The following is a 17,104-nucleotide window of genomic DNA, read 5'->3' as shown; positions in this document are numbered from 1 at the left end:
AAAACAGTAATTAAATGGGAAGGGGACGCTGAACTGTACCTGAACTTCCTTCAGACGCTGAAAAATTCCAGATTCTCCATCATATGTGAGGTGAAGAACTGCATTATGGTCTGACATGACATCATTAACGGACTAAAGTACCTTAGAAGGGTCATCTATATACAGGTAAGTGATGTATGTCTCAGGTGGCATGGCGGTCACAACAAGGAGATCCAGGGTTTGATTTCCAGGTGGAGCGGTCTGAGTACTTTTTGTGGGGAGTTTGCATGTTCTCCCTGGTAAGACTTAGCCAAATAGTTATATAATAGTTTAGCAGCTTATTATTATTGCAGAGATATGATGCTTATTTACCTTTTGTAATACACTGTTTAACAGTGCACTGGTAGATACAACCTGGACTCCAATTTTCAAAGTGACCTCTTGGTAAAAGCTGCTAATAAAATCTAAATTCTTTTCCAATTTTAAGTCCTATGACTATTATAGATGCAAAGTTGACACCAACTCCATATTTGTTTTTGGTGTTATGGAATAAGGTGTCCAACAAGCTTATTAAAATGTGTTATACATACATATTTTGGCCATATACAGTAAATCACTAGAATCAAAAGAAAAAATAACAATAGTCAAACTAAGTTTAAGAAGCTGAGTTATGGCTGCAGAAGCCTATGGCACATACAGGAAGAATGTGGGAGATGGGGCCCCTCTGATGATAATGGTCTTCCCCTCTGGGTAGGGGGCTGAAGGAACATTATTGTGGCCAACATAGACATTCCAGCACTGTGAGCTCAGCTACTGCCCAGCAGTATTATGTCATTTGTGTTACTTTCTCAGCCTTCTTAGAAACCAAACAGTAATATGTCTGTCAAGAAAAGGCATTCTTCACACTTTGGTCCATCACCAGCCTTGCCCCCATGTCCTATTATTTTAGCATTTGCCCTTTGTTGAACACTTTGTTTGACTCATCTTATATCCTAGCAGTTATCTTCTAACCACATAGACTGAAGGACAGACCTACATTCCATAACACTTTTTAGACATAATGCCTAGTAGCTTGGTTACCTTTATGACTTTATTACCTGCTCGCTCTCCTTTTTAGTTATGCTGTAATAATTAGGGGTGCCGGAGTCTAAAGCTACTCTCTGAAAAACTGACATTTTACTCTTACTGATTTCACATTTTAACTACATCTTCTGTTGTTTTACCCTGAGGTTAAAGACTGCACATCGAGACTGCTGTGCCAACAATGCTGCTCCTGCTAGATGTGACGGAAACCTGGCTTGTTTGCACCAAAAATTTCAAGAACTCACTACGGACTTCATCACAGACAAATAATGAAGAACTCCAATTATTTTTTACTAGTTATAACTTTTAGTTTAATTAAATTTTGTGTATGTTTGATTTGTGTAAATCCTATTTATTCAAATTATTCTCCAGGCCACCCAAGGAGGATGGGGGTCCCTGCTGAGTCTGGTTCCTCTCAGGGTTTCTTCCTGTATTTTTAAGGGAGTTTTTCCTTACCACTGTTGCCCTGGGCTTGTTCAACAGGGTTTTTTGGTCTGTTGGTCCTGGATTCTGTAAAGTTGCTTTAAGACAATGTTCATTGTAAAAAGTGCTATACAAATACATTTGACTTGACTTGAGCTGTGCGCAAGACTCCTGATTTTATCCATGTTAAATTTTGTGAGGTATTCTAGTGGTGGACCCCTCCCAAATCCCATTTCAGCCAGGACATAATAGGATGTGTCTCAATATGGAAAAAATGACTGCATCCAGGGTTTCTTCCATTCTGCATGCCATGTATAAACGAATTTCTTGTCATTTAAAATAAGCAAAGTTTGCAGTTAAGAGGAAAACACTGTGGATTACATATCTTCTTTTTAATTATTGTTCTAATAATGGTTACTCTAATACTCTAATTATGGTTTGTTTTAGGGCTGGGCGGTATGACCAAAAATTTGTATCACAGTATTTTTTAAGATTCTGATGCTTTTACTGTATGTCTGTGGCTTATTCTCATGTCATAAGTACATGGATTATAAAAAGTTTTAATTTCACCATGTATATCAGTGGTCCCTAACCACCGGGCCGCACAGAAAGAATAAATAATTAGAGATCCCTACAAGAGTAATTACATTTGCAATACTCTTTGGGTGTTATTGTCCCCAATCACCACTAGATGGGAGCAGCGTCTCGTTGCAGTGAAAAAAGCTCAGGATTCACTGACTTTCCATTTTATAGTTATTCTATTTCAAATCCCCACACCCCTGCCGTTCCATGAAATTACATCTTATATGAAACCGGTCCATCATGCAAAAAAGGTTGGGGACCACTTTGCTTGGCCCCACAAACACAGTATATGATGGAATCAGTACGTGTGAAACAGTTGCAATAAATACCATGTTTATTGTTTATTTAATATTTAAGTATTGTACAATTAACCTTAATTCTCCATTTAACTAATAAAACAACGTTTGCAAACTCCACTGTACAACTTCACTACAGGTCTGTTGTAAAAAAGTGGACGACTTTAAATATCTCCGATTCCAATTCACTTGTAATGTTGAAATAGCGACTGAGCTGAAATATTCTCGCCCTGTAAGACATACCTGGAATCCAGTGTTTTAATTATTGCTCTGAAAGCTCCTTTCTTGACGGTCTATAGGGGAATCGTGTCCTTGCATATGTGGATTGTAAGTGCGTTCGTAATGTTGTTGTTTTCAACAGCCGTGGCTCGACAAACATTACAGATAATAGTGTTTTAGTCTGTTCTAAACTGCCGACATGGCTAATTTCTTCGGCTGGTTCCTCCGGTGCATATTTGGTTTATATATTCCTCTCTTTATCCTCCATCTGTTTATGTTTTTTTTTTCATCATATTGAGGAAACATCTCTCATCTGTTAACACTGTCATGCTTATGCTACCTGTGAGCTTAATCTGCCCGGCGCTCCATAGTGCTTTTATCGACGAACAATATTATATGATTTGCACCCTATTGAAGCTTACAGCTGTGAAAATGAACTATGTTACAGTATGGTGGTATATGAAAAATCCATACCGTATGAGGAATCAAAGACGGTTTGCCGAATGTTCCGTCATACTGCCCAGCACTAGTTTGTCTGTTATATTGGGTACCCTACCTCACAAATGCACTTTTTACTAAATAGCCAAAAATTCCCAGAGACACGTTCCAACATCTTGTGGAAAATCAGCCCAGAAAATTAGTAATGGCTGTAATAGTGGAAGGGATTTTTATGATATCTGCAGTTGTCTACACACTTTGGGCCATATGGGAACATGATTTTGTATGGGACAGCTGTAGGGTGTATGGTGACCCACTGTTGCTGAGGGATGGGGAGTTTGAATCTGCTCTTGGTCGGTCAGGCAAAATGATCACCTTACATTTATTCTCAAATATGTTTGAATTAGTTTTGTTAATTATGGTTTGTTTCAGGGCTGGGTGGTATGACCAAAAATTTGTATTACAGTATTTTTTAAGATTCTGAAGGTTTTACGGTATATTACGGTATGGTTTTTTGTATGACTGGGACTTTTTATATGTCTGTGGCTTATTCTACTGTCATGGAATATAAAAAGTTTTAATTTCATCATGTATATAATAAAGGTTTTGAGTACTATAAGCTTTGCTTGGCCCCACAAAATGACACAATATACACTGATGATGCATAACATTATGACCACCTTCTTGTTTCTACATTCACTGTCCATTTTATCAGCTCCACTTTGTCAGAAGCACTTTGTAGTTCAGCAATTACTGACTGTAGTCCATCTATTTCTCTACATACTTGTTTAGACTGCTTTCACCCTGTTCTTCAATGGTCAGGTGTTGGATCATTCTCAGCACTGCAGAATGTGTCTAGTTTTGAATTGCCTTTAAAATATATATTTAATCCCATCAACAACCGGCCAGATTACCATGACCTCGGTGCGGTCACACCAATTGCACTGTCTGTTGTGACTCTGTTGATGACTACTCATTTTGAATCAAAACAATAGACTCTTGTATAAATGTTTGCTAGTGTGTTTTTTCTGCTTGTTTTGACGTTGATGATAACTTTCAGTGTTTTTTTTTCCATTTATTCCAGGAAGCACAAGTGGAATAAATGACTGTAATGACTGAGATATATACAGGTGTCTTCTGTCTCTGAGAATTCTCACACTGATATGTGGAAACTGTTTGGAAGGAAGTTAGGATTGGAGATCTGAGTCTCAGGACAATAAAACAAACATTTTACAGAAACACAGTTATTATGTGTTAGTGTTAACCAGTCTCTGTGACAGATGCAGGCCTTCATTACTGTCACCAAAGTGTCAACACTGCAGCCAAGATTGCAGCCAAGAACACATAAATTTAGTGGATCAGCATGTGCTTTTGTTACGATGCTCTTCTCCAGACTCCAGGTTATGCAACACAGCAGAGAAAACAGATTCTCATGATAAATGCCACTGATCAGATGGCCATATAAAGTGAATGTGCTGGTGTATGCTTAGTGTCCTGGTGACCTGGAGTTGGAGAGGGATGAGAGCAAGAAGCGGCAGCAGGTTTAAATCAAAATGTGTCATAGTGAGAAAGCTGAAGTTTTATTTACAGTTCTACTGTCCATACATGGTCGCGGTGAATCAACTCAATTAATGTGCTTTCTCTACTCCGAGCAATAAATACAGTGTACAGGGCGAGGTTTATATATAGAAAACACTGCCCCCTTGTGTTGAGATTTTGTAGGTACATGTTTAGGCATTGTAGGACTTTTGGGCATACTTAACCTAGTATTTTTAACTGTAAAATATTTTACTATACAGTTTGTCATTTGTGCCTTAACCCATTTTAATGCATATTCAAATTTTAATTATGTAACAGTAACAGACTGAACAGTATCTACCAAAGTCATGGATCGAACCTTTCTGCAAGTACTTTTTAAACATTAAAAAACAGACGTTGGGACATTTTGTAAATTGTAATAAACAAGAATATGTAATTTGTTAAGTCTCCTCAACCTTAATTAAACAGACAAAAGTACAAAGAAATGACTTATAATGCTTTGGTTGAATAACGTATAAATACACTGATCAGCCATAACATTAAAACCACCTCCTTGTTTCTACACTCACTGTTTATTTTATCAGCTCCACTTACCATATAGAAGCACTTTGTACTTCTACAATTACTGACTGTAGTCCATCTGTTTCTCTGCATACTTTTTTTAGCCTGCTTTCACCCTGTTCTTCAATGGTCAGGACCCCTACAGGACCACCACAGAGCAGGTATTATTTAGGTGGTGGATCATTCTCAGCACTGCAGTGACACTGTCATGGTGGTGGTGTGTTAGTGTGTGTTGTGCTGGTATGAGTGGATCTGACACAGCAGCGCTGCTGGAGTTTTTAAATACCGTGTCCACTCACTGTCCACTCTATTAGACACTCCTACCTAGTTGGTCCACCTTGTAGATGTAAAGTCAGAGACGATCGCTCATCTATTGCTGCTGTTTGAGTTGGTCATCTTCTAGACCTTCATCAGTGATCACAGGACGCTGCCCACAGGGCGCTGTTGGCTGGATATTTTTGGTTGGTGGACTATTCTCAGTCTGGCAGTGACAGTGAGGTGTTTAAAAACTCCAGCAGCGCTGCTGTGTCTGATCCACTCATACCTGCACAACACACACTAACACACCACCACCATGTCAGTGTCACTGCAGTGCTGAGAATGATCCACCACCCAAATAATACCTACTTTGTAGTGGTCCTGTGGGGGTCCTGACCATTAAAGAACAGCATGAAATGGGGCTAACAAAGCATGCAGAGAAACAGATGGACTACAGTCAATAATTGTAGAGCTACAAAGTGCTTCTATATGGTAAGTGGAGCTAATAAAATGGACAGTGAGTGTAGAAACAAGGAGGTGGTTTTAATGTTATGGCTGATCGGTGTATAAGCATGTATGGAATGGCTGAGATTGGTTGGTCTGTGCATGTGACAACAATCTTACAAGCTTTTACCTGTATGCCAGGGTGGCAAGAAAGTAACTGCCCCTGAAAAGTTCTTTGCTTAACACTCTAATGCCATGTTTTATGACCTCTGAGAACAAACTGAACTTTATGGACTGAACCAAAAAACCAAACACATCATACCACTGAAAATACACTGTACATACAGTAAAGTACAGAGGTGGCAACATTATGTTATGGGGATGTTGCTCTTCAGGAGGTATTCGGTAATTGGTTGGGACTGAAGGGAATATGGATGCCAAGTACATCCAAATCGTTAAGGAAAACTAACTCTAACTCTATGCAACCATATGAAAGACAGCTGAAAATAGAAGGAGGTTCACCTTTTAGCAAAGCAATAATCCTAAAAACACTTCCTTTCAAAGAAGAAAAGAAAAAAAAAAAGCAGTGGCTTTAGGAACTTGAATGTCTATTAATGGCCATGCCAGAGCCCTAACATAAATCTGAAAATCTGTGGATGGACTTGAGAGAAGTACATTGCTAGACACCTAGAAAATGTAACTAAAACTCAAATTCTATAAGGAAGAATGTGCAAATATTGTCCAGTCTAGGTGTACAAAGCTGTTTGGAACATATACAGAGTAATGGCTGTAATTAAAGCAAAAAGTGGCTCTACAAACTACTAAATCTGGGACTAGTCAGTTTTCCAACCCTGTTTTTATTTATTTATTTATTTATTTATTTTTATTATTATTTGTATTATTATTTTTCATTTTTATTATTATAATTATTATTATTATTTTATTTTTTATTATTATTTTATTATTTTATTATGTTATTTTTATTCTAGTTTTTATTTTTTTATTTAATTTTCAAAAGCGTTTTCTTTTCCTCTTATTACTTGAATGTTCTCAAATATTTAAATAAACAAATATAATTTACAATGTATGTTTTGTATCGCTACAGCGCATATATATTAAGAGTACATAAAAACATTCGAATCTGCTGATGTGAATCATAAGTATATTGCTGCAGTGCACCCACGTGTGAGTAGCATCGCTGTACATGTGAGTGAAGCAGTTACCGGTAGGATTACACTAGCTGTTCAGCTGATCAAGTCATTTCTTACTGCTGTGGGATTGTACATCAGTATTAACAGACATGTCTTCGTTTAGAAAAGCCCTGAAATCCAAACAGCGAGATCACAAAGAGCGATCTCAGGTAATGTCTGTGTATAACAGTTTAAACATGTCTGTTGGTGTTGCTAGAAAACAAGGCTATGTTAGCCTATGTATGCTAGCTAGCTTCCAACCACAACAGCCTAATGTTTTCATTCAGCTTTGTTTCTGAAATGTAAAAGCCGGATAAACTAGATAAAATGTTAAGCAAACAATCGGTGCAAACCATGTGGTAGCAAAACCAGCTAGTGTAAGCAGGCTTCCTTCATAAGTTAGCATGTTTACTGAGTCGGTATGAGCTAAAAACAAAGCTGACACGGAGTCGACTCACTTCATTTGATTCACAACCTTGTTGATTGTTGATTTGTTGTTTGTTTATTACGCAGCCGGGGTCCAGAAAACATTTAGGACTGTTGGAGAAGAAGAAGGATTACAAACTTCGTGCAGAGTGAGTACCTCCCATTTAAGTCAACTTTTATATAACGATTGATCAACAATTTCATTATTATATCTATTAGTGTTCTAGTTATTTACATTTACTGCATTCATTTACATACACCGATCAACCATAACATTAAAACCACCTCCTTGTTTCTACACTCACTGTCCATTTTATCAGCTCCACTTTACCACATAGAAGCACTTTGTAGTTCTACAATTACTGACTGTAGTCCATCTGTTTCTCTGCATGCTTTGTTAGCCCCCTTTCATGCTGTTCTTTAATGGTCAGGACCCCCACAGGACCACCACAGAGCAGGTATTATTTGGGTGGTGGATCATTCCCCACACTGCAGTGACACTGACATGGTGGTGGTGTGTTAGTGTGTGTTGTGCTGGTATGAGTGGATCAGACACAGCAGCACTGATGGAGTTTTTAAACACCTCACTGTCCCTGGACTGAGAATAGTCCACCAACCAAAAATATATGCAGCCAACAGCGCCCCGTGGGTAGCGTCCTGTGACCACTGATGAAGGTCTAGAAGATGACCCAACTCAAACAGCAGTAATAGATGAGATGTACAAGGTGGACCAACTAGGTAGGAGTGTCTAATATAGTGGACAGTGAGTGGACACGGTATTTAAAAACGCCAGCAGCGCTGCTGTGTCTGATCCACTCATACCAGCACAACACGCACTAACACACCACCACCATGGCATTGTCGAGAATGATCAACCACCTAAATAATACCTGCTCTGTGGTGGTCCTGTGGGGGTCCTGACCATTGAACAACAGCATGAAAGGGGGCGAACAAAGCATGCAGAGAAACGGATGGACTACAGTCAGCAATTGTAGAACTACAAAGTGCTCCTATACGGTAATTGGAGCTGATAAAATGCACCTTATATATCTGACCAGTAATGTTTATGCTTCTTTTTTCTACTTAGTGACTACCATCGTAAACAGAAGACCCTTAATGCCTTACGTAAGAAGGCAATGGACAAGAACCCAGATGAATTTTACTATAAAATGATAAACACTCAGTTAAAGGTATGTTTTCTGTTTTTTAAATGTATTTATTTGTTTGTCTGTTTTATAATCAGACATATACTTACCCTAATCACTGACGATGTTTCATTGATTAGTTTGTGATTAACCTTCCTGAGTTGCAGGCAGTTTCACATAAAATACTGTAGGTAGCTAAGATCCTGGGAACAAATGTTAAAAAACAGTAAACTGTGTTTTGTAATTTACCGCTTAAAAGTCTATTTAATTGACAAGAAAAAAGTACATCACTACCCAGTCACACCTATTTTACCAGACTCGGTTTGGTTTCTGCTAAGAATACTTTTTTTCAGAAGCTCAAGTCCTCTTGTCTTTATTCATAAAATAAAATTAAAAATTAAAAGAAAATCTTACTGAATGTGTGGAATGCATATGTTTTCATTATCTTTACCTGATGGTAGGATGGTGTGCATGTGAATAAACCAAAACCAGAGGAAGAAATGACTGAGGAGCAGAAGAAAGTCATGAGAACTCAGGATATTGGATATGTGGAGATGAAAAGGGTGGCAGAGGCGAAGGTAGTAAACCTCTTAAATTCTGTACCAACACTATCAAGACAGACAAGTACTATGTTTACATCTGGTCTCTGGAATTATTTTTTCATGAGTTCAGACTTAAAATGAAGTTTGTTCTTGCAGAAAATCGAGAGATTAAAGTCTGAACTGCATCTTTTGGACGCAAATGGTAAAAAGAAAAACAATCATGTCTTTTTTGTGGATACCAAAAAGCAAGGTAAGCCTAAACTATGGAACCAGTTTGACAGATAAAAATAACATTGTTGTAAATTGATAATAGAAAATGTGGGCTGCCATGGGGATTGTCAGATTAATTGAACTGATAACTGTCTATCTCTGCAATTATCCGTAACACTGTAATCTTGTAATATTTTTACATCTACAGAGCTTTGAGCTTTGTTGAATTAGACAGAATAGGCTAATAAAGCAGAGGTAGCATATTTATGCCAGATACCATACAAGGAACAGATGGAATCAGGCATCTTTCTAAATTAGGAGATGTCTATGATTGCCAAACTTTAAGCTAATGTTTAAATAAAAATATTACACAAAACTTATGAAAAGTTTGTGTTAGTCGAGCTCAATTGTTCCCAACATTTTATTCTACTAAACTGCTTTTACATTGTAGATTCGGCAATCCAGGACATTCTTCACAATTCAGCTGTTGTATTATTCTATTCACGTAATTTAGGATTTGCCCTGCTGGTTGGCAATTCTGGTTCTTACTATTTCTTTTTAACTAAGTTTTGGCAATTGAATATAGGGACACCCTGTAATACTGTAAGACTGCCACGTTCACTATTAGGTTTGAAACCATTTCTATCTCAGCCAGTTAACTGCTTAAATTCTTGGAAGCACTAGCACTTCTAAGAATTGCTAGTGGGTTGCACTGGCTGAGTGGGTAGCACTGTTGCTTTACAGCAAGCAGGTCCTGGGTTTGATCCCCAGGTGGGGCAGTCCGGGTCCTTTCTGTGTGGAGTTTGCATGTTCTCCCCGTGTCTGCGTGGGTTTCCTCCGGGTTGTCCGGTTTCCTCCCACAGTCCAAAGACATGCAAGTGAGGTGAATTGGAGACACTAAATTGTCCTTGACTGTGTTCAATATAAGCTTGTGAACTGATGAATCTTGTGTAATGAGTAACTACCGTTCCTGTCATGAATGTAACCAAAGTGTAAAACATGACATTAAAATCCTAAAAAATAAATAAATCTAAATTAGGAGATGTCTATAACTGTAAGCCAGACTAATATTTAAATAAAAAAGACTTATGAATAGTTATTCTGTTTAAGTCATTTGGTATTTGCCCTGCTGGTTGGCAATTCTGGTTCCTCTACAAAACTAAATTCTAAATATTGTATAAAGGGACTCCATGTAATATTACTGCTATGTTCACTATTATGCTTGAAATCATTTCAATCTCAGCTAGTTCTCCCTAAATTGTCTCTGTTTACACCTAATAGTTTAGCATAGGTTTCATGACAAAAAGCATAAAAAGGACTTGCTGTCTTTAATTTTTTGAAAGTAAGGGATGTAACGATGCACCACAAGACAGTTAACCGGTGTAAAAATTCCATGATTCAAATTGATTTGACATGTAAAATGAATCGATATTCACTTTAAAGAGCAGAGGGCACTGGCGCTATACACCTTGCTTGGTTGACGTCACTGGCGCTATATGCCTGGTTGCCAGATTCTGGGGTTTTCAGCCAAATTGGGCTTAATTGAAAATTGTTTTGCATAGTTTGTACCTACCTCAGAAATAAAAGGACATTCATTATTTAGAAAAATAAAAGATAATCAGTATTTTATTTAATTTGATTTTTTTCAAGAGAAATAATAAAAGGAAACTTTGTCATAATTTGTCTTCAATTTCAGTTTGAAAAATCGGGAAAAAATTCGTATTGTGAACCCAGTATCGTGAATCGCATTGCATCATGGGTAGAGTGTATCGTTACATCCCTACATTTGAACATTTGTAATATATGGCATTTAGTAGGCACTTTTATCCAACGCAACTTGCATTTGTTACTAAATAAAATGCAAGCAACATAGGGTTAATGGCCTTGCTCAGGGGTCTAACTGGCAATTTGGTGGTGGTGGGTCTTGATTTTGATCACTAGTGTAATGCGTTAACCACTGAGCCACTACTACCAATCTAATGTATAGATGCTAAAGTACACTTTCAATCTCAGTGCCTGTCTTAATGAAAATACTAATTGTTTGCCATTTGTAATGAAATGACATTAAAACAGCGCTGTTTTAACCTATTAGTTATTTGTTGTTTCTAATGTTCATTTCAGTATAATGATTCTCTGTTCCTCTACAGATGTTTGTGTTACTAAAACCAGCTTTATTTCTTGACAGTGGCAGATTTTGACCTAGTCACACACCTGAACACAGTACCTGAGCTGGTAGACAGAGTTTATAACAGACCTACAGTGGACACTCTAATAAACAAGAAGATTCTGGGAGCTGTGACTTCACGGGAATTGAAGGTAGAAAACGAATCTGTGATTTTGATAGATGTCTGGAATACACTTAACTGACATGTAAAAAATATATGTTTTTACTGACCAACTTAATTATATTTTCTAATGCATGGTATAAACACACTCAAAGTTGGGACGGAGCCATGTTTACCACTATGTTACATTATGTTTCCTATTAATTACACTTTTTAATGATTTGGGAAACAGGATACTAACTTGTGGTTTTGCAACAAATTTCAGCTTCAGCTGCTTAACAATCTGTGGTGGCAGTTTTTCTGATTCATCTCTTCTATGCATCATAAATTATCAATAGGGCGGCACAGTGGCTCGGTGGGTAGCACTGTTGCATCACAGCAACAATGTCTTGGGTTCGAGTCCCAGGTGGAGAGGTTCGGGTCCTTTCTGTGTAGTTGCATGTTCTCTTCATGTCGTGTGGGTTTCCACCAGGGGCTCCAATTTCCTCCCACAGTCCAAAGAAGTGCAAGTGAAGTGAATTGGGAGATACTAAATTTGACATTGAATTTGACATTAAACTTGAACTGATGAATCTTGTGTAACCAGTGACCACCTGTCCTGTCATGAATGTAACCAAAGTGTGTAAAACATGACGTTAAAATCCTAATAAAATAAATAAATAATTAATAGGAGAAAGATCCAGACTGCAGACACCACAGTAAAACAAAGACACGCTGCGTCTATGAAGCCACGCTGTTGCATTGCTTGCAGAATGAGGCCTGGCATTGTCTTACTGAAAAAACACATGGACTTACCAGAATATGATTTCTTAATGACAGCATGTCTTTCAAAAATCACATTGCACTGTTTGCCTTCATAACATGTTAATGTTACCCTCAAACAAATGCAAATCAACTTTGAGCACTGTTGCACCTTATTAACATGACAGATGTTGAATTTTGATGTTTGATCTTTTTTGTCTATGGGATGGAGAACCCATGCGGCTGTATTCATCACAGTTGTATGATGTTTTTTATGCAGTATCATCTGAGGGCTTGAAGGTCACTCGCGCTGAGATTTTGTTGGTTACCCAATATATTGTATCACAGATGGTAAAAGACCAAAATGATTTGCAGTTTGTGCTGATAAAGTGGTGAGCCATGACTGATGATTTGCTTGTAAAGTTTTGAGTCTTTGGTGGATTGTCCTTTTATACCCAGTCATGATTCTCTCACCTGTTACCAGTTCACCTGCTTTTTTGTGGGATGGATGGATGGATGGACGGACGGACGGACGGACGGATGGATGGATGGATAGATTGATTTAACTTTGTTATTGCTCAGTACAGTTACATAGTAGCATTGTGCAAAAAACACAAGTAAACGTACATATCTATGGTACATATATTAGGTCTATATACATAGTAATATATACATAATAATAATAATAATAATAACAATAATAAAAAGTAGAGATGGGACGATCGATCGGATATGAATCGGTATCGGCCGATTTTTAATCAAAATATGCTATCGGCGATCGGCGACATTTCCTAAAAGTAGCCGATCCGATCGTGTGATATATAAAGACCACGTTAAGTTAACAGCTCAGTGGATTGATCCGGACTTTGAGCTACGAAGCACCAACCATCACATCACCATTCATCAACCATCGTACAGAAACCACAATGAAAGCTCTTCATGACCTTAAATAACATCATTAACGTTGTGCATCATACATACGATGTAATTTTGCTGATTGTAATATTTACTTTAAAAAGATAATTCAACCCGGTCACATCTGAGTCGATTCTATCAGCACGTTATATAAACTCCTGGTTCACTTTGGTAAATCGTAAGCGGTTCTTACTTGTGATGTAGATGAGAACAGAAAACGTTACAGAGCCAATCAGAGGCAAAAGTTTATTCATTACCAAATTCGTTAGTTCAGGATCATCTGCTGAACTTTTAGCTCCTTAGACGGAACGAGTCTGACGGTCGGTTACAGATCTGTGGTAATAGCAGTTTAATTAAGCTTTTTAATGAAGCTTTTTAATGTAAGAGAGTCACACAAAATGTTCTGTATTAGTTGGTGTTTATTTAAAACCACGACATTTAATTAATAACAGTAAACACGGAGAGATAACTGAGAAGAGAAACTTACGCTTCGCGAAAAATGACTCGTGAATCAATGAATCACTTATAGCGATACAGTGAACAAAGCGTCTCTTCTAAAGGCACAAACACACACACACACACACACACGCGCTGCTCCGGTTTATCTTCACTGTGAGGCTCTTTTTAAGTTTATTTATTTTATTTACTGCTAAATCCCCCACCCCCCCGATCGCAATCGGCCGATGTCCCTGAAAGGAGATCGGAGATCGGAATCGGTGCCAAAAACCCCGATCGTCCCATCTCTAATAAAAAGCATAGGAATGGGAATGCTAGGTATGTATAATGTATGTAAAATAAGTAACTATACATACGTATATAGATATATAATTATGCTGAAATGTGTGAGGTAGAAAGTTTTATGTAAAGTGCAGGTGCAAATGATAATGGGTATAACTTCAACATTTTGTACCGTTTTACTCTTATTTTGCCTCTGTTCCAACCTATTTATGTATGTTGCATATCGCAACTTGTCTGCTAGCTGGGGTCAGAGCGTAGGGTCAGCCATTGTACAGCACCCCTGGAGCAGACAGGGTTAGGGGCCTTGCTCAAGGACCCACTAGGGTCTGCATAGCAGATTGATAACCCAAAGCTCTACCCACTAGGTCACCACTGTCCTGACAGTGGTATCTGGAGACAAAAAAAGTATGTTTATGTAAGTGTGTTTATGTAGTAATTATTGCTTATTTCAAACTCCAGAGTCTGGCCAAGCAGAGAAAGGTTCGGTATGAGGAACTTTCCCAGCGTATTGACAGAGAGAAAAAAATGTTTGTCATCAGCCAAAAGATCCAAACTCGCAAAGACCTTCAGGTGAGCACTCCATTTAATTATATATGCAGCTACTCCTGTCATTTAGACAATCACAAAATCACCATCACTTAAATTATATGGTTTTATATCTGCATTCAAAGTAAACTTGAACCATGTGTAATACCTTTAAAATTGTTAACTTGTGTAGTACCTTTCAGTGCAATACTTTTTAAAGACTTAATTTTTTACATTTCCATTTTTTTAATGTATGTATAAACATTTTTTATATCTCTATATTCCTGAAAGCTGCTGTAACTTTGCAAATTTCCCCTGTGGGATAATAAAAAGGCTATCTTAAATTATCTTAAATCTGAATACTTAGATGACTTGAAGCTTTATGATTAATAGAGGCTATTGCTTATCGCCCACAGGACAAGAACAAGAAAGTAAAAGTGCGAAAGGAGACGTCCAGTGCTCCGGCTATCTACAAATTTGAAGCCAGGAGGAAAAGATAATATTTAATAACCATCTGTCTAAATGTATTATTTTGATTACTTGATTAAAACAGCACCATGTTACAAAGCCCTCATGTTTATTGGTGATTAGGTCTTTGCTCTGGCCGACTTCTATCTGGTGCAAGATGGATTTTGATAGCAACCTTCATTCAAAAAGGTGTTTTTTGATTATTCTATAAATGTGTGTACATATGCAAAGAACTTTTATGGCTGTGAGTTATACTGTACTTCATTAAACAAATCTGTATGTAGTACAATTGTGTAGGTATTAATACATATCAGTAGGTGGCAGTAGAATAGCGCACTGCACAATAGCGCACTTGGTGAATTCTATTAATGGAGACAAACGAGACGGTTCATTTCAGTCCTTGACTTTTTTTTTTGGGGAATCTGATTATATTTCAAAAGTAAATAAATGTCCAATAAATTGAAGGCTGCATATTATACAAAACTATTAATAATTAATACATTTTTTGTAAATACTTGTTACTGTACAATGCTTTTTTGAAAGTTGAGCTCTTGAGTAATTATCCCTTTTTAAAAAAAAAAAAAAACACAAGCCTTCCAGACACAAGCCTATTTCTATCCGGACTTGGGACCAGCACTGAAAGTGTGTCTCACAAAAGCTAGGCTGTTTTGGTCCCTTTCACCCCTCATCCCCCCCAGGACAATCATGTCCATGTAGATGCCCATGTTCATGTTCGGCTGATGGCACTGCTGAGATTTGAACCCTAGTTATAGAATTTGTTACACTTATGCCAAAAATCTCTTTTAATCTCATTTCTTAAGCATTTAGGATTTGTGCTCTGATGCTTAAATAAATTAATTTTTCTATTGATGTTATCCAAAATGATATTATTATTCAACATTTTTTTTGTTTAAAACTACATGCATAATTAAATAAAAGCTGGGGATATGGGTTCTGTCCTTAGCACTGGTTGAGGTGTTTGGTTATATTCTCATTGTGGGGATCCAGCCAAAAACATACAGAAGGATCAGTGTAAGTTGATAAAGGTACACTGTACAAGGTTGCTGTTTTGCTATAAATTGGTGCCCTGGCCAGGACATATTGCTCTCGTGCACCAAGGTGGCTTTGCACCCAAAGTGACCATGCCCAGGATGAAGTACCAGGGTTCAAACTGGTACTCCTGCTTTTAATCCTCCCTCCTCCAAAAACAAACTAACAACGCCAAACTTCAAACTTACTGGCCTCATACCCTGTTAGAACTTGTTGTGGCTGTAGAACTATTTATTTATGCACACTAAGTGATAATCTTCCTCTAGTCTTTTTATCGGTGGACACTTCTTGTCCCTGGACTCGGTTGGCTTTATATTTTTGGATGGAGCTCTATTCTCTTCTTGGCATTGTAGGCAGCTGTAGCCTAGTGCTTACGGTACTGGACTGGTAATCAAAAGGTAGCTGCTTCAAGCCACTGTTGGGCCCTTAAGCAAGGCCCTTAACCCTCAATTGCTTAGACAGTATTCTGTCACAGTACTGTAAGTCGCTTTGGATAAAAGCGTCTGCTAGATGCCGAAGATGTCAATGCAAGCATTGAGTTGCTTGTTCTTGGAGGTGTCCATTATTTTAGTAATGGGGTCTTGAAGTGTCATCAGACCATAACTTAGTTTCCACAAGACTTTAAAGTGTGTAAAGTCTGAGCCACTGATGTTGACCTGGCGCATAATGAGCACCCTAATTCATTCCACTGTTCAGTGGAGTTGATCTTACAGCTCTGTGCAGGCTATTGGAGTTCATACTCGTCACACCTTGTCTTTATGGACCTCACTATATGCATAAGGGCACAGCTGTGCTAGAAAAGAAAAGGTCCTTTCTTAAATTGTAGCAACAAAATAGTTTTATTTATTTTGTGTAGTTGCGTTTATACATTTACATAAAATCATTAATTATCAGAAGGGAAGTTGCACACATTTGCCATGCGTCTTTACATACACCAGATCTCAAACCAATTAAACACTTATGAGAGATTTTGGATGGACATATTGGACATTGCCTCTCACCACTGTCATTATAACACCAGATAATGGAATCTCTTCAAGCAGATTT

At 37.8% G+C, this 17,104-nt stretch overlaps 1 protein-coding gene across 1 annotated transcript; it reads left to right on the top strand.

Moving 5' to 3' along the window:
* Positions 1 to 7,033: 7,033 nt before the first annotated feature.
* On the top strand, positions 7,034 to 15,106 carry utp11 (UTP11 small subunit processome component). The gene is made up of 8 exons (XM_062992143.1): positions 7,034 to 7,182; positions 7,526 to 7,587; positions 8,526 to 8,628; positions 9,045 to 9,161; positions 9,282 to 9,375; positions 11,521 to 11,651; positions 14,474 to 14,584; positions 14,956 to 15,106. The coding sequence occupies exons 1-8, from the start codon at positions 7,123 to 7,125 to the stop codon at positions 15,037 to 15,039; spliced, it is 762 nt and encodes a 253-aa protein (XP_062848213.1). The 5' UTR covers positions 7,034 to 7,122; the 3' UTR covers positions 15,040 to 15,106.
* Positions 15,107 to 17,104: the final 1,998 nt, after the last annotated feature.

Source organism: Trichomycterus rosablanca, chromosome 3 (assembly GCF_030014385.1).
Source record: "Trichomycterus rosablanca isolate fTriRos1 chromosome 3, fTriRos1.hap1, whole genome shotgun sequence".
Taxonomy (NCBI): Eukaryota; Metazoa; Chordata; class Actinopteri; order Siluriformes; family Trichomycteridae; genus Trichomycterus; species Trichomycterus rosablanca.
The sequence above is the reverse complement of the archived record's forward strand: the minus strand, read 5'-3'. Positions and strand labels throughout refer to the sequence as shown.

Bases quoted from the DNA above. Each gene is read 5' to 3' on its own strand.
- utp11 (XM_062992143.1), top strand. From the start codon at position 7,123: ATGTCTTCGTTTAGAAAAGCCCTGAAATCCAAACAGCGAGATCACAAA. The intron at 9,376-11,520 runs GTAAGCCTAAAC...ATTTCTTGACAG, and splicing joins TGTGGATACCAAAAAGCAAG to TGGCAGATTTTGACCTAGTC. The intron at 14,585-14,955 runs GTGAGCACTCCA...TATCGCCCACAG, and splicing joins AAACTCGCAAAGACCTTCAG to GACAAGAACAAGAAAGTAAA.